This window comes from Vipera berus (genome assembly GCF_964194415.1).
Source record: "Vipera berus genome assembly, chromosome: Z".
NCBI classification, from domain to species: domain Eukaryota; kingdom Metazoa; phylum Chordata; class Lepidosauria; order Squamata; family Viperidae; genus Vipera; species Vipera berus.
Window position 1 is genome coordinate 33,801,810 of NC_138205.1, and position 22,850 is coordinate 33,824,659.

A 22,850-nucleotide genomic window follows, 5' to 3' on the forward strand; every position below is an offset into this window, starting at 1 on the left:
ATGGCACTACATCCACATGGAGAGAAGTAAGCAGTGGGTTACCACGAGGTTCTGTCTTAGGCCCAGTACTCTTCAATATCTTCATAAATGACTTAGATAAGGAAATTGAAGGGGAACTCATCAAATTTGCAGATGACACCAAACTGGCAGGAGTAGCCAACACCCCAGAAGACAAACTCAGGATCCAAAAGTGTTTAAGTCGTGGTTTCTGGAGAGCAGGAATGATGACATGAGGCTGAGTACAGAATAACTCATACTTTTATTCTTGCTGGAACTGTACTGAAGCTTGGGCCACAACCAGCCACAATATATTGTCTAGCCCCTAGGCAGCAGCCAATAGGTTTGAACCCACGCTTGCCACCTGGGGCTGACCAATTGCAGGACCGGAGACGGCCTGTCTGGGTTGCTGGAGAGCCATCAGCTCCTCCAGCAACGCACGTGGTGTAACACCACAAGCCCAATACATAACACCCCTCCCCTCTTAGATCAGACTGCGACACCCTTAAAATAGTCTTAACAACTGTCAAGACTTATTAACCATAATGAAAATAATAAATAAATAAATAAATAAATAAATAAATAAATAAATAATAAATAATAAATAATCATAATTCGCTGTGGCTACAATGAAATTAAACAAGGTCTGAACAGGCTTACCAATGCAGTAAGAGCTATAATGAGATTAAACAACATCTCATGAACAGGCTTACAATGCAGTAATGGCAGTTTCACAATGCCCAAGTTTCTGTAGATAGTGGTACAAGTTTCACAACACTATACATCACTTTATTTTACAATATAGTCTGTGAAGTATGCAGGAGGCTTGTGTAGCCTAGAGGAATGTCTTGGAGTTCCCCTCACTTTGTGGTCTACCAGCTTACCCACTGGGCTGGGTAGACCCATGTCCCCTTGTGCTCCAGTGTCAAAGGGAATTGAAACGCTCTGGCTGGTCTCACCAGGTTGGCCCACCCCAGAGTCAGTCTGTTCTGCAGAGTAGGCACATTGGTTGCTGAGGTTCGGCTGGCTCACTTGGTCAGGGGTTCCATGTTACACTTCCGTGCTTCCCGGTTCTTCCTCAGATTCCACTTCTGCTGAGAAGGGGAAACCCTGGTGGTTCCAGTGTGGGCTGGCTTGGCTACCAGTTTGAGGACCTTGGGAGGGACTTATGCCGCAGTCCTCACTTAGTGACTGTTCTGGAAAACTTTTCCTGAGTTGGTCGATGTGTCTTCTGACCAGTTGCCCTCCCTCCAACCCCACTTCATAAGATAGGGGTCCAGATGCCTTGGTTATTTGACCAGGAACCCATAAATTCCCTGGCCCATAGTTTCTGGCCCAAACCCAATCGCCCATGTGCAGCCCCCTCGGGGGTTTTGGTCGAGAGGCTTCTGTTGCCACTCTGTCTGGATGCAACCTGTCCAGCTTAGTAATCAAACGGCTCCCCCAACGTAGCTCAGCAGGAGTTTTACCTGTAGCAGTGCAGGGCGTAGAATGATGGCAGAGTAAAAAATCTACCAATCTGTGATGCCAGTCACCTGTGACAATACGCTTGAGTGCCTCCTTTGTTGTCCTCACCATGCGTTCAGCTTGTCCATTAGAAGAAGGATGAAATGGTGCAGACGTTGCATGTCTGATGAGGTTAGCTCTAAGAAAAGCCTGAAATTCAGCAGCAGTGAATTGGGCCCCATTATCAGAAACTAAGACATCAGGCAACCCATGTGTTGCAAAGAGTTTTCTCAGCACCTTGATGGTCCTAACAGTAGTCATATTAGGAACTGGAATTACTTCCAGCCATTTTGAGTGGCTATCCACTACTATCAGGAAAAGCTGCCCCTGAAAAGGCCCAGCATAGTCTATGTGAATCCTAGACCAGGGAGTGTGTGTTTCCTCCCACCTGTGAACTGGGGCCTGAGGCATTTTAGGCCTAGATTGCTGGTATGTATAACAACCATGAACCTGATCCTCCATAGCCTTATCAAGGCCAGGCCACCAAAGGTAGCTTCTAGCTAAAGTTTTCATTCTGACAATGCCTGGATGGCCTTCATGTAAAGAGTGTAAGACCCTGTCTCTTAGGGAAGTGGGAATTAATTCCTGCCATATAAATAATCATAAAATTTCTTAACTCCAGCCACTATGGCCAAGGCTTCTTTATCAATCTGTGCATAATTGCGCTCAGCAGAAGATAAGGTCCTAGAGTAAAATGCAATAGGAACCTGTTTCCCATTTTTCTCTATGTGGCTTAAGAATGCTCCCACCCAATAGGGAGATGCATCACATGCAAGACATACAGGTTTAGACTCTATGTAATGAGTTACAGTGGACTTTTCTGATAGAAGGGCTTTCAAATCCTGGAAGCTTTTTTCGTGTAAGTTAGTCCATTTCCAAGGGGCTTTTTTTATCAAGCAGCCTGTGGAGGGGCTCTGCTATTGCTGCCTTATGAGGTAGGAATGTGTGATAAAAATTTAGGAGGCCCAAAAATGCTTGTAGCTCTCCTTTTGATTTTGGCCTAGGAGCCATTTTGATGGCCTTCACTTTAAAATTAGCGGGGTGAATTCTATTAGCATCAATGCGGAACCCCAAGAATTCTGTTGATGAGACCCCAATACTACATTTGTTCTTCTTTAATTTGAAGCCTGCTTCGCGAAGCCTCTGCAAAACAGACCTGAGCCTTCTGGCCAACACTTCTGGGGATTCCCCAGCAATAAGAACATCATCAAAATAAGGGCAGACACCCTGAATACCCTTAAGTGTGCGTTCCATAATCCCTTGGAAAATACCCGGTGCAACACTGACTCCAAACTGTAAGCGTTTGACTTTGAATGCCCCTCTGTGAGTCATGATCATTTGAGCCGCGGCTGTGGCCTCGTCACAGAATGGGGCGGTGGAGCGCTCTGCTGAGAGAATGGGGCGGTGAAGGCTGGATCCCGTGAAAGAAGTCTCCACCGAGATGAGAGAACAGGGTGGCAAGCTGCCGAGAGAATGGGGCGGTGGAGCGCTCCGCCGAGAGAATGGGGCGGTGGAGGCTTGCCGCCCATTCTCTCGGCGGAGACTTCTTACGGGGGATCCAGCCTCTGCCGCCCCCTTCTCTCAGCTGCCCAGGCAGCTGAGAGAAGGGTGCGGCAGAGGCTGGATCCCCCGAAAGAAGTCTCCGCCGAGACGAGAGAATGGGGCGGTGGAGCGCTCTGCCGAGAGAATGGGGTGGTGGAGGCTTGCCGCCCATTCTCTTGGTGGAGATCAGAAAGAAGTCTTCACCAAGAGAATGGGCGGCAAGCTTCCACCGCCCCATTCTCTCGGCGGAGCGCTCCACCGCCCCATTCTCTCGGAGGCTTGCCGCCCCGTTCTCTCATCTCGGCGGAGACTTCTTTCGGGGGATCCAGCCTCCACCACCCCATTCTCTCGGCGGAGCGCTCCACCGCCCCATTCTCTCGGCGGCTTGCCACCCTATTCTCTCGGCGGAGGCTTGCAGAAGTGGCAGCGGAGCAGGGCAAGGGGAGACCTGCCGGGTAGGGAAGAGGCAGGCCCTGGGCACCCCGAAACTGGCCGCCCCCAACCACGCAGCAGGTAGAAAAAGGGCCTACTCACCTTTCTAATCCTCCTGTCTCTTCCTCCGCTTCCGCCCTTTGCAGTCTGAAGAAGCAAAGAGGTTTGTGGGCAGTCCCACAAATGGCTTGAGAAGTTCAACCAATCAATTCAAACTTTGGGAGGTTTTTTTGTGAGCATTTTGAATTGATTGATTGCACTTTTTTACTCCCACTTTTTTTTTAAAAAAAAAAACTGCACATGGCGGAGGAGGACTGGGAGCCACAGGAGACGGCTTAAAGAGCCGCATGCAGGTCCGAAGCTGTGGGTTGCCGACCCGTGGTCTAGCCCCTAGGCGGCAGCCAATAGGTTTGAACCCATGCTTGCCGCCTGGGGCTGACCAATTGCAGGACCGGAGACGGCCTGTCTGGGTTGCTGGAGAGCTGTTAGCTCCTCCAGCAACACATGTGGTGTAACACCACAAGCCCAATACATAACAAAAAGGACCTTAACAAACTTGAACAAGGGACCCTATCCAACAAAATGAGTTTCAATGTAGAGAAAAGCAAAGTCTTACGTTTAGGCAGGAAAAATCAAAGGTACAAATACAGATTAGGTGAGACCTGACTTAAAAACAGTAACTATGAGAGGGTCCCTGGAGTCCTAGAGGACCATCACTTGACTATGAGCCAGCAGTGTGCAGCAGCAGCCAAAAAAGCTAATACGATCCTGGGTTGTATAAACAGAGGCATAGAATCAAGAACTGGTGAAGTATTAGTACAGCTTTATAAAACCCTAGTTAGTAAGACCACACCTGGAATACTGCAGCCAATTTTGGTCACCATATCACAAAAAAGATTTATTTATTTATTTTTATTTATTTATTTATTTATTTATTTAATTTTTATACCGCCCTATTCCCGAAGGACTCAGGGCGGTTTACAGGGCAACATAAAATATGATATAAAAATAGCATAAATTAAAATAGATTAAATTACATCAGCCCAACAATTAAAACAATATTAAAAGCTAAAACCCCTTCAGTCCAGGCCTGATAGATCAAAAAACCAAGTTTTCAGATCCCGGCGAAATGTACGCAGATTGGGGGCGGTCCGAAGTTCCACCGGTAAATCATTCCAAAGGGCAGGCGCGCCCACAGAGAATGCCCTCCCCCTGGGGATCACCCGCCGGCACTCCTTAACCGTCGGCACCCTGAGAAGGCCCTCCCTGTGGGAGCGCACAGGACGATGGGAAGTTGATGCCGGCAGCAGGTGTTCCCTTAGATAATCTTAGATGTTGAGAGTCTGGAAAAAAATTCAGAGAAGAGCAGCTAAGATGCTAAAACATACGAAGAATGGCTGCAGGAGTTTGATTTGGCTAGTCTAAAGAAAAGAAAAAATAGGGGAGACATGATAACAGTGTTCCAGTATCTGAGTGGCTGCCACCAAGAAGAGGGGGTCATGTTATTCACCAAAGCACCAGAGAGCAAGACAAGAAACAATGGTTGGAAACTGAACAAGGAGAGAAGCAACTTGGAATTAAGGAGAAACTTCCTGACATTGAGGACAATTAACCAGTGGAACAGCTTTCCTCCAGAAATCGTGAGTGCTCCATCACTGGAGATTTTTAAGAAGAGGCTAGACAGTCACTTGTCTGAGATGGTATAGGTTCTCCTGCTTGAGCAGGGGGCTGGATTAGAAGACCTCCAAGGTCCCTTCTTATTCTATTCTATTCTATTCTATTCTATTCTATTCTATTCTATTCTATTCTATTCTATTCTATTCTATTCTATTCTATTCTATTCTATTCTATTCTATTCTATTCTATTCTATTCTATTCTATTCTATTTTCAAAAAAAAAAGAACAACAAAAGGCTTCAGAAGCAATCTTTTGGGATAATGATCAATATAGAAATGGAAAACTGAAAAGATAAATTTCTTAATATGGCAGTATACTCAACCACAGAGGGCCTTCTGCCTGCCCAATGTGAGAATTCTGCTGGGTAGTTGGTAATAGTGGTACCATGCAAAAGTTGCAGATCAATTTATAAAATGTCTGTAGCATTTGTAAGATGGCAACTCTCTTGGGTAGTTGATAAAACCAGATCAATAAGAGGCCTGGCTACTTTGTGTGTTGCCATTGGGGTTTCTCTAAAATCATCCCAGTCTTTTAATATCAGCTTTTTCCAAATCTCTCAGGGCACTAAAAGAGTTAATAAGATTTTTTTCCCCCCAGAAGGTCACTTTGCTTTAGATAAAGAATAAAGAAGACTTTTTGTGGGGGCAGTCATCTCTCAGGACAGAATTGGTAAGGTGTCCTTGAGTTTACATGAAGCTGAGTGGCCACATTTATTCTTTAAAGTGGTAATACTCTCATGGCCAGATTGGCTTAGGAGTGGGCTGAGTTTCCTCTGAGCAGAACACATGTTGTAGATAGAAGATTTCGAAGCGAAGCAGAAAAGGCCTCATTTTAAACATACTAGGAACTGTAAGTAAAAAATTGCTCTCAGCTTCTGCTAGATGAAAACCACTCAGCCTGTTGTTAATCAATCAGCTGCTTTTCACAGCATAGTAACTGGCTTAAGGATAAGATAATTGTTCTTTTGTTCTCCATCAGCCTCTATTTACTCTGTTATTTAATATTTGCAAGGTGATTTGTTTAGACTGTAGATAGCATTTACCAGTGCTTTTTTTGTAAAAGAAAAAGGTGCCGGAACTCACACATGTCATACAACCCGCCTTGCCTACCCTATAAGGCTCCATCCAAAAAAGGTGCCGGAACTCCCTTCTGAGCGTTCTATGACAAAAAAAGCCCTGGCATTTACAATTTAAATGTCTCTCTCCTTTGGTTATTGGAGACTGGTTTCTCACCTTTTCCAAGGGGACTGGCCAGCTCTCTCCGATGGTTGCTCTTTCTGTTCCCAGGTGTAGGGGTAAGGATGCCCATGGCTTCCCTACTGGCTGCTTTTGTGCCAAACTTTGTACAGAAGATTCATGCTTTAGCAGAGTTGTCATTTGGCTGGTTTTACAAAGACCTCTTTTGAGTCCACTTTGATTTTAACTGTTAACCAACATGTCAAAGATAGAACTGTTTGAGCTGCCAGAAGTCTTTGCTTGGTTAGAAAGTCAGTTACAATTTTGTTCTTTAAGTTTATCAGGTGAGTATTCACACCCTCATCCTGTAATAACTATGCAGCTGTAGAGCAGATTGCATCAGTGCGGAGAGGCCTCTTCCATTGAAGAGGAGAGATCTGTAAGCTGTTGATTTTCAATCTCAGTTGGCTGCCTGCTCATTAGGTAACTGTCAACTTTCAACTGTTTTGTCAGCTTGGCTCTAGGTCGCATTGCAGAATATGTACAATATCTCTTCCTTCTTTTTCCCATGAGGATTAGTAATGTCCTGGAGATTTTTCAGTTCTTTCTAAATGTTGAGGCTTCCCATAAGGCAGCAGAAATGTGGCATTTATAATAACAGATTAAAAATATGGTGATAAAGATATACTTTTCCAGAAAAGCTCTCCACCACCTTAGTTTCTTCCTCATGGGAAAGGAAATGATCCAGCCCTGGAGCCAAAACAGTGAAACACTTGAGATTTACAAGAGATGGCAAGGTGGCTGGAGGTTGTTGCATTTGGGATGCATCACATCTGAAAAGTGCTAATTTGGAGGAGGTTGTTCTAGCATCTGATGACTATCCAGGCACTGAGAGTTCATCTCTGTTTAAAAGGTCAGAATATTTCACTATTTTATTGTGACATAACTCCTCCTGCTACGTATGTTTTTTATTAGGATTTGGCCAGGAAGTTTCAATGAATAGGGGCAGACTGGTCCTTCTTTTGGCTGTGATGATTTTCTTAGGCACAAGAAGCTGCATTTCCAGGCTGATGGGAGAAGTTAGCATATTTATCTCTTCAGCTCTGCAACTAATTGAACTCTGCTAAGGAGAGACTCTTAAGCAAGCTTGTACTTGGTGAGGAATTTCTGTTGTGAAACAAGCACAACAAGTCAAGGTTGACTCAGCCTTCCATCCTTCTGAGGTAGGTAAATTGAGGACCCAGATTGTTGGGGGCAATAAGCTGACTTTGTAATAATGCCGCTTGGGGGGGGCTGAAAGCCCTAATAAGCAGGCATATACATAGAATGAAGGCTATTGCTAAGCACATTGATTTGTGCTTTACATTGTAAGCCGCCCTGAGTCTTCGGAGAAGGGTGGGATATAAATGGGATTAAAAAAAAAAAAGCAATACAGGTAGTCTTCAACTTATGATACAATTGAGCCCAAAATTTCTGTTGCTAAGTGAGACAGTTGTTAAGTGAGTTTTGCCCCATTTTATGACTTTCTTGCCACAGTTGTTAAATGAATCACTGTAGTTGTTAAGTTAGTAATATGGTTGTTAAGTGAATCTGGCTTCCCCATTGATTTTGCTTGTTGGGAGATCACAAAACTTGATCACATGACCTCAGCACACTGCAATTGTCATAAATACATGCACATTGCTTAACATCCAATTTTTGATCACATGGCCAAGGGGATGCTGCAACAGTTATAATTGTGAAAAACAGTCATGTCACTTTTTTCAGTGCTTTGGTGACTTTGGACGGTCACTAAATGAATGGTTGTAAGTCAAGGACTACCCATAATTATCACAGTCATTTGGGAAAACAGACTGCAGAGTTTATTTTCGACATAGGGCAGAATCTAAAGTGAGCAGGACAGGCTAAACAAAGTTGGCATTCATAAAATCAGTGACCTCTGGTTTCTTCAGCAGCAAAGGGAGTGTATACATTGGGGGATGCATCACGTTGGAAACTAAAGTACTGAAGATGAAAAGGTGTTTCGAAGGTATCGGGCTGCAATGCTTTCTAAAGGTGAGCACTATTCTCAGAAAACTTGGGGTAGAGAAGGAAAGCCTCAGAATCATTGGATACTGTATTGACATGCTGTGAGATAACATGTTGTGAGACAGGATGGCCATAACCTCTGTGGTTCAATTTAACTACATACCCCTGCTACTCAAAAGCTTTAGGCTATGCCTTTTCATTGATTAGACTTCATCAACCAATGGAATGGCAAAGGAAGCAGCACAGGTAAGAAAATCAAGAGTCATGTGTTTAGAAGTGGTGTGGAAGACACAGCCCATCTGGTGAGCTATCAAAATCCCACTGATAACATGCAGAAAACTTTTGTTGCACTATGCAAAACCTTCTTTAAAATTAAACTGAAACCTCAAAATCTCAGCCAATCCACATTCAATAACTGCTTAAAGCTGCCCATTATCCTAGCCATCTTTCCTCCAATTCTTCATGTATTCCAAAATTCCCCGGTATCCTATCATTGCCCCTTTGTTACAAGCAAGAATTCCAGGGATGTAAATTGCCTTGCTCAGGAAAGAATGTCACCACGATTAAAAGAAACTTAAATGCTGATCCCCCATTGCTGAGTCCTTAAGCCTCTTAAGGTCAAAAACTGAAGATACATGAGGAGAAAACATGACAGTCCCACTTGGACTTAGAGGGGGCACAAAGCAGTAATAGGGCAATAATGAAGTAGTTCACTTGGAATTACTGCAATCTCAATTTTATTGCATCCGAGCTAAGTGACTTCATCATAAATGTGAAAATCATTAATGTTAACAGATCTTAATGGCATTGGACAGGGAGATTAAAAATCATCACATCTTCCAGAAGTTTTAAAGCACCAAAGTTACTAGTTCTTATGAATGCAAATACTTCAAAACATTCTAATCCTTTCAGAGACTAAGATTATAAAATAGAATGTATAAGTAGCAAATTCTATAATTTGTCACCATTCCTTCTTCTTTTCTCCATGAACCAAGACCAAAAAAGGGGGGGGGGCATATTAAAGATAGAATTTCAGTTATTTCTAAGCATAGTCATACATTCTTTGCTTTGGTTAGGGCCAAATAGAGGTATCATCTATTTGTGCATGAAAAGGATCTTCTGCTATGGATGCACCTGCCTATGTACTCAACATTTCATCCTTTGCCTGCTGTTTTTGGCACCTCAGAACATCTGCAGATAGTTCATGGTTCAGGTAGGAAGGGGAGGGTGCATCAAAGTTGGAGCCAAAAATATGCAGAAATATTTTCAAACACTGTTTTGCAAATAAGGCAAAAGTATTCAGTTCTTATGTTTGCTGGAAGAGGCATTGTAACCATCATGGCAGCCAGGAAGGTGTATGGATCCCATTTTCCAGAATTCTCAGGAATGGCTGTGTTGGCTGGGAAATTCTGGGAGTTTCCAAATAAAGATGGCAATCAAATTGGGCATGGGCTGCATAATGAGAAGGGCAAAGGAATGTAATCATTATAGTTAGCTTTCCATTAACGAAACTTCTTTTTGTTGCAGGATGGGCCAATGGAGGCCACACAAAGCCAAAAGCAACTCCTGGTCTTTGACTTTGATGAGACCATTGTAAATGAGAATAGTGATGATTCTGTTGTCCAGGCTGCTCCTGCGAAAAAGCTGCCAGAGTCCATACGCCAAACCTTCCGGGAAGGCTTCTACAATGAGTACATGCAGCGGGTTTTGAAATATCTGGGGGATCAAGGGGTAAAGATGGCTGACTTCAAAGCAGTCTATGAAAATATTCCCTTCTCTCCTGGCATGCAGGAGCTCTTCCAGTTCCTCTCTAAGCACCAGAACTGCTTTGAGATCATCCTCATCTCTGATGCCAACATGTTCGGCATTGAATGTTCTTTGAAGGCTGCAGGGGTTTACTCTCTCTTCCGTAAAATATTCAGTAACCCTTCTAGCTTTGACAAGATGGGCTACTTCATTTTGGGCCCTTATCATTCACACAATTGCCCACGATGCCCTTCAAATATGTGTAAACAGAAGATCCTGATTGAATACCTGGAAGAAAGAGCTCAGGAGGGAAACAAATTTGAGAGAATCTTCTATGTGGGAGATGGAGCCAATGACTTCTGCCCTTCCATGGCAATGAAGTCCAGTGATGTTGCCTTCCCAAGGAAGGGTTATCCCATGCATCAACTCATCCAGGAGATGAAGAAAAATCAACCTGGGGCTTACCAGGCTACTGTAGTCCCTTGGGACTCTGCCATAGAAGTTTGTTCCCACCTTCAAGAAGTTCTCAAGGAAACATGCTGAGGGAAAGACTTGGCAGAAGCAGCAATTCTCCTTGATTTACCTGACATACAGCGTGGAAAGATCTCAGCGATTAACCTTGCATTGCTTCATATTTGGCTTCTGCTCTGTTTTCCCCATTCCCTCTCTCTCATTATGCACAATCTGTCTCTGGATCTTCCCTTCTTTTGATCTTGAGATAAGGGCTCTCTATGCAGTTTGGCAGTCCATTCCAGGAAGGGTGGGTGGGTGCCTGCCACCTCATATGTTTTGCTTGCCTATGAAGAAAATGCTGTTTGCATTTCTTAAAATTGCTTATCCATTTTGGGGATATCTCTGCTACCAAAGCATTTAAAAGCAGTCCTGGCTCCTGGCTCATTGAAGATGGCAATAAAATCATCTGCTATAGATCTAAATGGAGCAGAATTATGTATCTGCTAGGTCAGATTTCATTTAATTTATGATTTATCCATTCAGCCAGGTTCAGCTGAGTTTACACACTATTAAGCCATAAGCCATGGTTCACAAACCACAGTAGCTGGATCACACATATTAAGTCAAAATAAAGCAGATATTGTGTAATGTAAGATAAACTGTTACTGATATCTTCAAAAAAATGTCCCAAATGGAAATGTAGCATTGTTGCTGGACAGGACATAATCATCTAATTGAGCACAACATACTGTTTTCTTCAAGGGCTTGTTTTATGGCTGAGATCAATGCCCTAGGGCTTATACTTCCTCAACCTGCTATTCTCCAAATGTTTGACTTTCATAATTCACAGTCAACATAGCTAATAACTATGGATTTCAAGAGCTGAATATGGGCTGGACATTGCAGTTCCAAGTCCTTTATAAGATGCCAGATTGGCAAGGGTGGCTTTTAGCCAAGCAAATCGTGAGAGAAAACAAAAGAAAACTCTTGCTATAGTAGCATGTTGATCTGTCACCTAGAACAGAGGTTCCCCAACCCCCAGCCACGGTCCGCTTCTGGGCCTCGAGTTTTCGGAATTGGGCTGTGGAAGTGGTGGAAAAGTGTGGAAACATCCCCTCCCACACACACCAATCTGCAAAGCCGAAAAAATTGGGGAACTCTGATCTAGAAAAGCCTCAAGGAAGCATTTCTGCTCCTCCAAAAGAAACTGCTACCTAAATGAGGCATGTGGTGCTGCCTATTTGATGTATAGAAACAAAAAAAAATGAAGTATTTTGGATGTGTAAGGCAGGAGTCTGGCTGAGGAATTCTGGGAGTTGAAGTCCACAAGTCATAAAGTTGCCAAGGTTGGAGATCCCTGCTATAGGGAACATGTTAGAAACAACTATTGCTGATGATAATTGATGTACAGCATGGCCCTTCAGATGTTGCTATGCTACCCCTTCCTACAATGGGCTTGGTTGGTGTGGTTTGTTTTTTTTGCAGTTATAATTCAGCAGTAACTGGATAACCACAATTCCTGACCCCTGACTTTAGAAATGTACAAGGTAGGAGATTACAAAAATGAAAAAAGTATCCTGTTACTGTATGCATTTCCCATTCATCCATAACTATCCTGTAATTTCAGATCTAACTTTGGATTTTTTTTCTCTGTTCTATTCAAATAATGTTTCATATACTCCCCGATAAATTAAAGACAGAGGGATAAGGAGAAATGGCCTTCTGGAGAAAGTAATTTGCACCAGACATCCAGGCTGAATGATGGTGCTGCATCATAGATAAAATTTAAAACATAAAAGTTCCCTTGTCTTTTATCAGCTTATCCATACATGGCTTCCTCAAAATGATTTAGGGAGCTTGATAAGAGTGAACATGCTAAATATGCTAAACTGTACATTTCATGTTTTGCTCAGGAAAAGGAATTGAATTGATCAATATGAGATTAGAAAGAGGAATCAGTGGAATATGTCCATGCAAACAAACTACAGATACAACACTGCCACAATAGACACACAACAGTTATGCAGTAATCTTCAGCAATGGACACTGAATCATAAGACACCTAGATTATACCCTTTCTCTGTGCAATACTGGAACAGATTTCCACTGAATTTGTTACCACAGATACACATGTATAGCTGCCAGAATAATTTTCATTTATTAAAATTGAGCACTTGACTCTTCTCTCCCAAGGTGTTGTACCCCAAAACACCAGCATGGATTTCTCCTTGGCTTGAAATGTGCTTGCCATCTCAAATTCCATAACAAAACCAGCACTTTGTCTTTTTTTTTTTAAATGTTTATTTGTAATCCTTACCTGGTCTGTATTCTTTGCAATTTTCCCATATTCTTTTCTGTTGTACTCCCCCTTTCTGCTTGTTATTTTTGGAATTTAAAGCCATGGCAACTCTTTTATATGTGCACGCGCGCGCACACACATACAGACACACACACACACACCACACAAAAAAACCCTAGCAAATACTTAAATGTTGTATTTTGTATACTCAGCTGACCATATTGCTTATAAAGTATATTCAAATATCTGTTTCATGGTTCCTGTGTTTCTAGAGTCTGAATGTGTGAAATCTCTAGTGATGGGAAAGCTTTCTTCTCTTTCACCTATACTCCTACCAGTGAGCTGCTGTTTTTCCTCATGAATTAGCTTTATTCTCTCCTTTGATCTGAGAATAGCAGATGGTTGTTCCTCTCAGTTTTCCCTCAGTCCTTTTTCGCTTGATGTGGTTTCCTCTTACAGCAAAATAAAGGGAATTAAAGGGTAGGCCTAAGCTGGAAATTTGAGGGTACATATAGCCACCTATTATGGCAAGCCAGGATAAATGTGGAGTGTAATTAAAGTGGGATACAATATTCAGACTGAGACCACTCAGCTTGATTTAGGGAGAGAGAAAAAAAAACTCTTTCTCTTGGCCATCAGGTATAGCACTGTTTGAACTTTCCAGAGTTCGTTGTGACAAACATTTCTAGTAGTTGAACAGAGACAAATGAATCTACACAATGAAGTATCACCTTTGGAAAAATGAATTACATAATTCCAATTGGAAAAACGGGTTTGAAGCTTCCTCTCTTTTGTTCTTCCTCAGTCACGAATCAGGAAGTGCTTTATAGTCACATTCACCTCACCCTCCTAATATTCTACACATTTCCCCGTATATAAAGCAACCTTTTTTAAAACAAGAAAGCAAAAAAAGGCAGCTAGAGGCAGGATGATAATATCCCGATGGTGCAACTTGGAAGGGTTGGGAACTTCAGTGAACTATTTTAAACTCAATAACTTGGTATTCAACTTTTTTGTCTATATTAAAAGCAGATGACAGTGCTAACCTGATTTTAGTCAGGTTGAGCCTGCTTAGTCCTTTGGTGGGAGACCACTTTCAGGGGTGTCAAACTGCCGGCCTGCAGGCCAGATGCATCATAGCGAAACCACGCCCACCCCATTGCCGGCAATGGTGAAAAAGTCGCAATGCATCACGTGACGTTGCGAGTTTGACACCCCTGGACTCTACACTGTATTGGGAAGTCAAAAGTCAAAGGACATGGAAGGCAGCAGTTGCAAGAAATCTCCATAACAACCAGTATATCCACAAAGCTATAAGGAGTTGCACTTAACCCAGAGAAGAATTTTACCTTTTCTTTCTTTTCTGACTGCCCCTCCCTCCCAAAAACTGTAGGTGAACATGCTGTCTCTGCTCAGTCGTTTGTTGCTGAAATAGATGGTATAATTTTGGGATGCAAATAGGATTTCAGGGTTGGACACAGCGGGTCAGGCCTTACTATGGGGTTACTACAAAATAGCACCACTTGCTGGCATATTGAAAAACCACACAAAACTTTCAAGGATATTTTACAGCATGTTTATTTGCTACATAAGAGTAAAGTTTGTTGCTGGATTCATTTATTTATTTGTCACATTTATCAAACATAGCAAGCCCGACCTCAGAAGTCTAAGAAATCACTATTTTTGTACAGATAGAAATTAGCCCTGATGGGTTCCTTATTAACTGCTGGGCAAGATTTTAGGTTTTGTGAAGCACTGCAGAGGAAGAGGAACCATAAATCCTGTGTTTACATTGCAATGGATTTAGGTGTAGAAAGAAAAATCTTCATCAGGGTCCAGTCCAAGCAGAAATAAACAAAATGGAGACTGCTTTAGAAAGAAGGTTGTAGTTGATTGAAGAGCAAAGCTAGACAGAAAGATGGCTCTGGGAAAGCTGACCACATGGAGCAGGGAGTGGTGAGTTTTTATGTCTTCTTGGGCTTTATGTTTAGAGTTGTTTCCTGTGGCATTAACTTTGACCTGAGTCTGGGTGTGCCTTTCTAGTTTTCTGATGGTGGAGGATGAATCCTATTATGTCCTGCTTCCCTGGGGCTGTGGCTGCTGACTATGTCCTGTGTTGGATTTTTTTTGGGTGTGAGGGATTGTTGATTGTAGGGATCTTTGTCTTCCCAATCTCATCAATTTCTAAGCTTCCTCATGCCAACCTTCCTGAATGGATTATTACATCTGCATTTCTAAAACCTGGTTTCTGTTGAGTTTTCTAGCTGGGGGGGAAAGGAGATATTTCTGCCTTTAAGATCCTTTGGGGAAATACATTCTGCCTTTTTTAAATATCCCCCAAAATATTTATTTCTCTGGATTCTTCCCACATAGGGAAATGTCCAAAGTACTCAAGTACACCTTCCTTTCATTAGCTTGATTTTAGCCTAGTTTAACTAAGTCAGGGAAATACTGATTTCCTGGCAACTTAAATAAGGATGTGCATGAATTTACTTGTTAAATTTATTTGCTGCCTATCTCATTGTGGACTACTCCAGGTGACTCCATGCTCTCCATAAAACTTGTGTTAGGGTCCTGTCTTTTTCACTCTTCCATTCTGCCTCATTCAGTGCAAAGGTTTAGTGTAGTTCCTGGGGAACAATCCCTCTGCATCACTTGTCACGCCCTCACACCAGCCATTTGAGTATTTCCGTGTTACATAAATAATGACCCCTTCTGTAAATGAGAGTTCATCCTCCTTCTTCTGAACATAAGGGTAAAGAGTCACAACTGAAAACAAGATAAGGAAAGACAGAGTCAAAGAATGAAATTAATAAAAGGTCAACTAGCTACATCCTTAAGATAACCCAGGAAGACTAAAGAGATAGAATGGAAGGTGAGGGGGAGTACAACCTTATTTAGTTTTACATCTTATGCCACTCATAACTATAGCCAAATTCATTGAGGCAAATGGGACGGAACAGCACAAATTGGCTGGTATTGAAAAAAGGCTGGATGGAAAAGATTGTTTATGCTAATTAAGATGGAAGACAGTCCTACCTATCTCTTCCCCAAGCTTTATTATATTTAATAAGAATTTTGAAAAAGTATCACTTCATTCTCAGCTGAGCTGAGAATTTATCTTTTAATGTGTGGATTGGACTTTGTCTTATGTATAACGAACCATTATAAACCATTACTGGCGGGCGGGGGGGGGGTACATGGCAACAGGAATGCCTTCTAATGTTTTTGGTGCCTTGGCATTTCATTTCATTTTATAAAATTTGTATACCGCCCTTCTCCCGACTAGGGTTAGGAGATAGAAATCATGCAGTTCTCATATTTTTACTAAGGTACCTTTCTCCAGATAGGTGTCTGGGGCCCATGGAAATTTCTCTGGGGGTGGTGGAGGTGGCAGAAAAGGAGGTTTCAGGTGACCACATTTGGAGATATCCAGGGATGGTGGTAGAGGAAAAGTTGGAAAATCAAGATCTGCAAACAAATATGGTGTCTGCTTCACAAATAATCAAGTCAGCTGTCTCATCTGCTTGATGTTCTGTAATTAATCCTATATACCAAGTCATGGTTTGCTAAATAAGACCTAAATGATTGGGTCACAGAAGTCAATCAAACAAAGCACTTCTGGCTTGGTGCAATTTATGAACTCAAGTACCATCTGCTAGCCATTCCATTTCCAAGATCACACGATACTGCTCCCATGGTCCTTGCTGACGTTTATTAATGGGTTGTATATGCCAACTCACTAATGACTTGTTACACTTTGATTTATTTTCCTATTGCTTCAAAAAAGCTTTTACCTGGCTCAGGGTAAGGCAGAGAAAGAACATCTTCTGCTTGAACAGGAGGAGATGGCAAAAAATCTGAGAAGGGAGAAGAAAATCACCTGCTTCCGGTGGTGGGGGTGGGGATGGTGATGGATCTGGTTCAGAAGGCCTTTTCATACTCGTGCTGTTCAAAGCCTCTGGGAGGTTACTGTGACATTTAAACAAGGACAGGTTTCAGAGGAACATTTGTTGAAAAGGCAGTGGAAAAGGAAGGAAAATAACCATGCCCCTTGTGTTAAAAGAATAACAGACTTGTAATTCTGGAATGGGAGAGTTTCCATCATCATTGGCTTGCTACCACAACAGATGAGAACTGTAATCCAACAATATCTAGAGAGACATATTTTGTCCATCTCTGTACAAAGAAAAGCACCATACAGGAAACAGCCTGAGCTAGCACATTACCTCATATTCTTGTTTGGTGATACTTTGTGTTTTTTCCTGCAGGCTATTTGTTACACAAAGGGAAGTATTTAAGGACAATATTCTTGTCTACAGGTCAAAGTCAATAGATCTGTTGATACTTAATAAAGAAAGAGGTACCGTAATAGTTTCTCTAGAGCAATTATGTTTAATCATTTGTAATAATAATTACTTTTCCCACGAGGTTGTTCTTTACATATCTACTCTGTGCTGGGAAGAGGAAGGGGGGGGGAAGGGCCTCCTAAAGGTACCTCATGGATGACAAAGGTGAAGCTGATGAGAGTTGACATTCGGGGATGAGTGGTGGCAGAATTGCTTCCAGGACCTTCTGGCTCCTTCTAAAATAAAAGGGGAAAAAAGTAATATCTGGATTTCCCATACCTGCATCAATACAACTTTCCTTTAAGAATTGCTTGTCAAATATGAGAAATTTTATTTTTAAAGTAAGCTTTAAACATTCATATATTTTAAAACCCTAATTGTACACATCTAATCCCCACCCCCAAATAGCATATAGTTTCTTTATTTCTAACATCATCATCACCACATCCCATGTGACTCTTGGAGGCTACTTTATAAAGCATCTCTTCCCCTAAAATCCTCATTTGCAAAAAAATAAAACACCGTGTCTGCCGGAAACCAGAGACCTGAGAATTCTTGCATTTTGACCAAGTGGTTTATATAACAGAAACAGATGAGTCATGTAATACCCACACCCAACCACATCAATTCATTACACTGTCAGGATGAACAGTGAAGATTCAGATGATGTCCTGTAGATCATTTTATTACCAAATACATTTTCACAGGTCAGAGCTCATCATTCCATGCACAACCAATGTTTCCATGTATAAATAACTGGTCCTTTGAGTTGAATAATAGAAGAATATCATAGCCACCCATTCCAGTGCCTGAGATTCTAACTACTAAGAAAGAGTCTGATAAGAGACAATATAACATCAGAAATTCTAACCTTATCATTTTGGACAAGCAACAACATCTTAAAGAATGTTATTCTACTTCTGACTAAAGCAACCCACTTTTTATACAAAGCATCACTTGGTCTGTGAATGCCTATAAAATGTAATTGAAATTATTTTAAAAATAGTGCCTAATTAATTGTCAATTTAAGTGATTAGTCTGAACTGCAAAGGGATTAAATTATGTAATTCTAATTGAAATCATTTATACAGTATGTCCTTTGAATTGGTGGGGACACCAAGGCAGCCCACTTTTAAGAAATATTCTTGATTAACTCACTGTACAGTTGTTCGCTGCGTGATGATAAGCCATACATTTATATTATAGTTCTACATGTTCTCATTTATGGACTAATTTGGAAAGAAAGTGTGGCTACCCATCTCAAGGAAGGCTGTCAAGATTTTTATTGGCAAACAGTATTTTCAGGCAAGGGTTGAAAATTGGTTTGGTGGTGGATGGAGCAGCAGTGTGATACAAGTTCTGCCCCTTGTGATCGACATGTTCAAAAGGGGGAAGAACTTGCCTCATCTTGCTGGGCTTAACCTCTCCTGCCAGATGTTGCTGGGATCTGCTGCAAGGCTGCTCACTTCAAAGACTCCTGATTGCTTTGCCTTTAAATCAGATGTGATATTTTTTTTAAAAAAACATGGCTAGATACCTCCATTGTTGAGGTAGCTATTCTTATCCGCTTTGTATAGAGTTTATATATTTGATTTTATAATATCAATTTTTTAACATGCTTATATTGGTTGTTTTGTCTCTTGCTGTACACTGCCCAGAACTCCTTTTGGTGAGATGGGCTGCTATACAAATCTGATTAATAAATAAAATAAAATAAAATAGTCAACAATAAAATATCATTGAATATATGATTATCCTTCACAAGTAGTATAGATGGCCATAGTAGCCTTAACTCAGTGGTGGTTTCCTTGCTTGCTCCTGTTATTAGTTGATTCATTCTCACCCAAGGGTTCCAGGTGACAGCCCAGCCGAGGACTTGATTGATCGCCTTGATAGAGTCCCTGTTTTGGCCAGCTGTGTGCTTTGATCCTAAAAGAGAAGATTAGAAATACAAGATGAAAAATCTGCAAAAACAAGTTGGTGTAGTACATAGACATCTTCCAAAGCAATGGCTGTTTTATCTCTTGAATTGTGTGCCAGGAGCTTGCTAAGATATCCTGAATTTCAGAAAAACTCTAAAAGATGGATCTAAGTACCATACACATAGTAGAGACTTTCTAAAGCCAACAGATGATACCACTCTAATGGCAGAAAGTGAAGAAGAACTGAAGAGCCTCTTGTTGCGGGGGAAGAAGGAGAGTGCAAAACCTGGGTTGAAACTTAACATTAAGAAAACCAAGATCATGGCATCCGGCCCTCTCAATTCCTGGCAAATAGATGGGGACGAAATGGAGGTAGTGACAGATTTTATTTTCCTGGGCTCCAAGATCACTGCAGATGGGGACTGTAGCCAAGAAATTAAAAGACGCTTGCTCCTGGGGAGGAAATCCATGGCAAATCTAGACAGCACACTAAAAAGCAGAGATATCACCCTGTCAACAAAAGTGCGTATAGTCAAAGCTATGGTCTTCCCAGTTGCAATGTATGGCTGTGAAAGTTAGACCATAAAAAAGGCTGAGCACCAAAGAATTGAGGCCTTTGAACTGTGGTGCTGGAGAAGACTCCTGCGAGTCCCTTGGACTGCAAGCCGATCAAACCGGTCAGTCCTAGAGGAGATCAACCCTGACTGCTCTTTAGAAGGCCAGATCCTGAAGCTAAAACTCAAAATACTTTGGCCACCTAATGAGAAGGAAGGACTCACTGGAGAAGAGCCTAATGCTGGGAAAGATTGAGGGCAAGAGAAGAAGGGGACGACAGAGAATGAGGTGGCTGGATGGAGTCACTAAAACAGTAGGCGTGAGCTTAAATAGACTCCAGAAGATGGTAGAGGACATGAAGGCCTGGAGGAACGTTCTCCATAGGGTCGCAATGGGTCGGACACGACTTCGCAGCTAACAACAATAAAAGCCAGCAATACCCAGGTGATAGGTTTCTTTGTGGCAAATGCTAAATTTTCAGAATTTCTAGACAGAATGATATTATTGAACTGCTAGGAAGCAACTAGAAAGCTGCAGAGCCTCTATAACAGGGGTGTCAAACTCAATTTCATTGAGGGCCGCATCAACATTGCGGTTGCCCTCAGGGGGCTGGGTGGGTATGGCCAGGGTGGGCGTGGCCTACTGGGTGGGTTTGGCTAGAGTGTGTATGGCCTATCTGGGTGGACATGGCCAGCTCTACATCATTCGCATCAAGGGTGCCTATGAGGGCCTGGGCAGGAGTGGGACAGATCTGAGGGTCTCTGACAGAAGGAGGGTCTCTGGGCCAGGGCCAAGGCAGTGAGGGCCGTTCCCTCACTGTTTCCAGGATGGCTTCGTGGGCCACATGAAACCACTTCGCGGGCCAGATCCGGTCCCCGGGCCTTGTGTTTGACATGTCTGCTCTATAAGGAAGTGTTAAAAGCCAAGAGGCATTTAGCACTATTAAGATGAGGTTCTTATGTTAATGGAAGGAAGAAATCCTCTAACCATTTCTTGAATTCCCACATAATGCCAAGATAAGGACATGGGAAGCATTTGTTCATAATTTCTTTCCTTGGAATAGCAAGCCAACAGACTGAAAAACATGAGAGGGACCTTGGAGTCCTAGTGGATGATCACTTAACCATGAGCCAGCAGTGTGCAGCAGCTGCCAAAAAAGCTAATACAATCCTGGGTTGTATAAACAGAGGCATAGAATCAAGATCACATGAGGTATTAGTACCGCTTTATAAAACCCTAGTAAGACCACACCTGGAATATTGCAGCGAATTCTGGTCACCATATCACAAAAAAGATGTTGAGAGTTTGGAAAAAATTCAGAGAAGAGCAACTAAGATGATCAAAAGCCTGGAGGCTAAAATATATGAAGAATGGCTGCAGGAATTGGGTTTGGCTATCTAAAGAAAAGAAGAAATAGGGGAGACATGATAGCAGTATTCCAGTATTTGAGGGGCTACCACAAAAAAGAGGGGGTCACGTTATTCACCAAAGCACCAGAGAGAAGGACGAGAATCTGCAGGTCCTGAATCACACAAAGTCTTATCAGCATTGAATCCTGATTATCAGAGCCCAGATGCAGTTAGTGGGACACATCGTTAGAATGACCATTCATCTTGCTCTATGGGAAGAGACCTCAAGGTCAACCGTGCAAGCCCTCCAAAGATACTGTGAAGGAAACCTTACATCACTGTGACATTGTCAAGGGAACTAGAAGCTGCGGTTGCTGAAAGTAACCACTGGAGAGCCCTGTGCTATGAAGCTTCCACTGGCTTTGAAGACTGATTGAAAACTGAATCACACCCACAGCTATTATAACAATGGACTTTCAGTGCCCCTGTTGTGCTAAATTCTGCACTTTCAGATTGGGATTGCAAAGCCATTTCCATGTCCACAGATGTACTGCACAATAGTTCAAAGGACTACCTATGTAACTCAAAGGGCTACCTACATAACTCAAATAAGAAGTGCTACGACACAATATTATTATCATTCACTGTCTCTCTTCATCCCTATGTCTGGTAAAATAGGGTTGTACAAAGTTTTGAAACAGTTAGGAACAAATCACCCTGTTGAAAAAAATTGCAGTTCTAAGCAACTTTGAAACGACAAATCAGATCAATTGGCTTCAAAGCACTTTATAGACTTTTGACATACATTTTTTTATCCCATTTATATCCCGCCCTTCTTCGAAGACTCAGGGCGGCTTACAATCTAAGAAGCACAAATCAATGTTCTTAGCAATAGCCTTCATTCTATGTATATGCCTGCTTATTAGGGCTTTGCAGGCAGCTGTTGTTACTTTAAGGAGGCATTAGCCCACTGCTCCACCAAGGCTCCCTTGTAGAATAGATGGCTTTTGTACTGCTTCTGGGGTTACAGTCAATATGCAAGTTTGCAAGTTTACTTCCCATATATGGAGGATGCTAGCAAAGATAGCTGAACAGTGTGAAGCAGTCTTAGATACAGATAAAGGTAAAGGTAAAGGTTCCCCCGCACATGCGTGCTAGTCGTTTCTGGCCGGTGCTCATCTCCGTTTCAAAGCTGAAGAGCCAGCGCTTGTCCGAGGACATCTCCGTGGTCATGTGGCCGGCATGACTAGACGCCAAAGGCGCACGGAACGCTGTTACCTTCCCACCGTAGTGGTCCTTATTTTTCTACTTGCATTTTTACATGCTTTCGAACTGCTAGGTTGGCAGAAGCTGGGACGAGTAACAGGTGCTCAGTCTGCTACGTGGCACTCGGGATTTGACCCGCCAAACTGCCGACCTTCAGATCGACAAGCTCAGCGTCCTAACCCACTGAGCCACCGCGTCCCTCATAGATACAGATACCCAGCAGCAAATACAATTTGTCACCTCATTAAATTGAGTGCTAGGATTTATTTATTTTTTCCAGTGACAAGGCTAACATTACTTTTGGTTTCATTTGGGGTTTTTTTAGCTCTCAAGTCTTACATTTGATTTTTTTTTTTTGTATGCAGTATTCTGACCTTAGCAACATAAGTCAACATTAAATTCAACTCTTAGCGCTTACAATATTGTCTCAAAAATGTTCAGTAGACATTTATATGACCTAAGTATATACAACTCAACAATGAAAGGATAAGTATCAAGCTAGGACGTAAAGGTATTGGCCTAAATGTTATTTGTTTTTAAAACCAGGAAGTGGC

The 22,850-nt window shown here is 42.2% G+C and overlaps 2 protein-coding genes across 12 annotated transcripts in view; one reads left to right on the plus strand and one right to left on the minus strand.

The window, feature by feature from the left end:
* The window catches only part of PHOSPHO1 (phosphoethanolamine/phosphocholine phosphatase 1), a 36,983-nt gene extending 23,898 nt beyond the window's left edge, over positions 1–13,085 (plus strand). For 2 of the 6 annotated variants that reach the window (XM_081343707.1, XM_081343705.1), the window contains exons 2-3: positions 8,285–8,384; positions 9,885–13,085. In XM_081343707.1, coding sequence (XP_081199833.1) covers positions 8,340–8,384; positions 9,885–10,646 — 807 coding nt within the window. In that variant the 5' untranslated portion in view covers positions 8,285–8,339 and the 3' untranslated portion in view covers positions 10,647–13,085. Of the gene's footprint in view, positions 1–5,021; positions 5,118–7,138; positions 7,243–8,281; positions 8,385–9,884 lie in introns of those variants that run through there. The other 4 variants (XM_081343708.1, XM_081343706.1, XM_081343704.1 and 1 more) reach the window with 4 other exon arrangements.
* Positions 13,086–14,433: 1,348 nt separating this feature from the next.
* The window catches only part of ABI3 (ABI family member 3), a 46,706-nt gene continuing 38,289 nt past the window's right edge, over positions 14,434–22,850 (minus strand). For 5 of the 6 annotated variants that reach the window (XM_081346331.1, XM_081346334.1, XM_081346335.1 and 2 more), the window contains 5 exons: positions 19,048–19,133; positions 17,354–17,440; positions 16,739–16,827; positions 16,192–16,326; positions 14,434–15,624 (listed from right to left, as the gene is read on the minus strand). In XM_081346331.1, coding sequence (XP_081202457.1) covers positions 15,461–15,624; positions 16,192–16,326; positions 16,739–16,827; positions 17,354–17,440; positions 19,048–19,133 — 561 coding nt within the window. In that variant the 3' untranslated portion in view covers positions 14,434–15,460. The remainder of the gene's footprint in view (positions 15,625–16,191; positions 16,327–16,738; positions 16,828–17,353; positions 17,441–19,047; positions 19,134–22,850) is intronic. The other variant, XM_081346333.1, reaches the window with a different exon arrangement.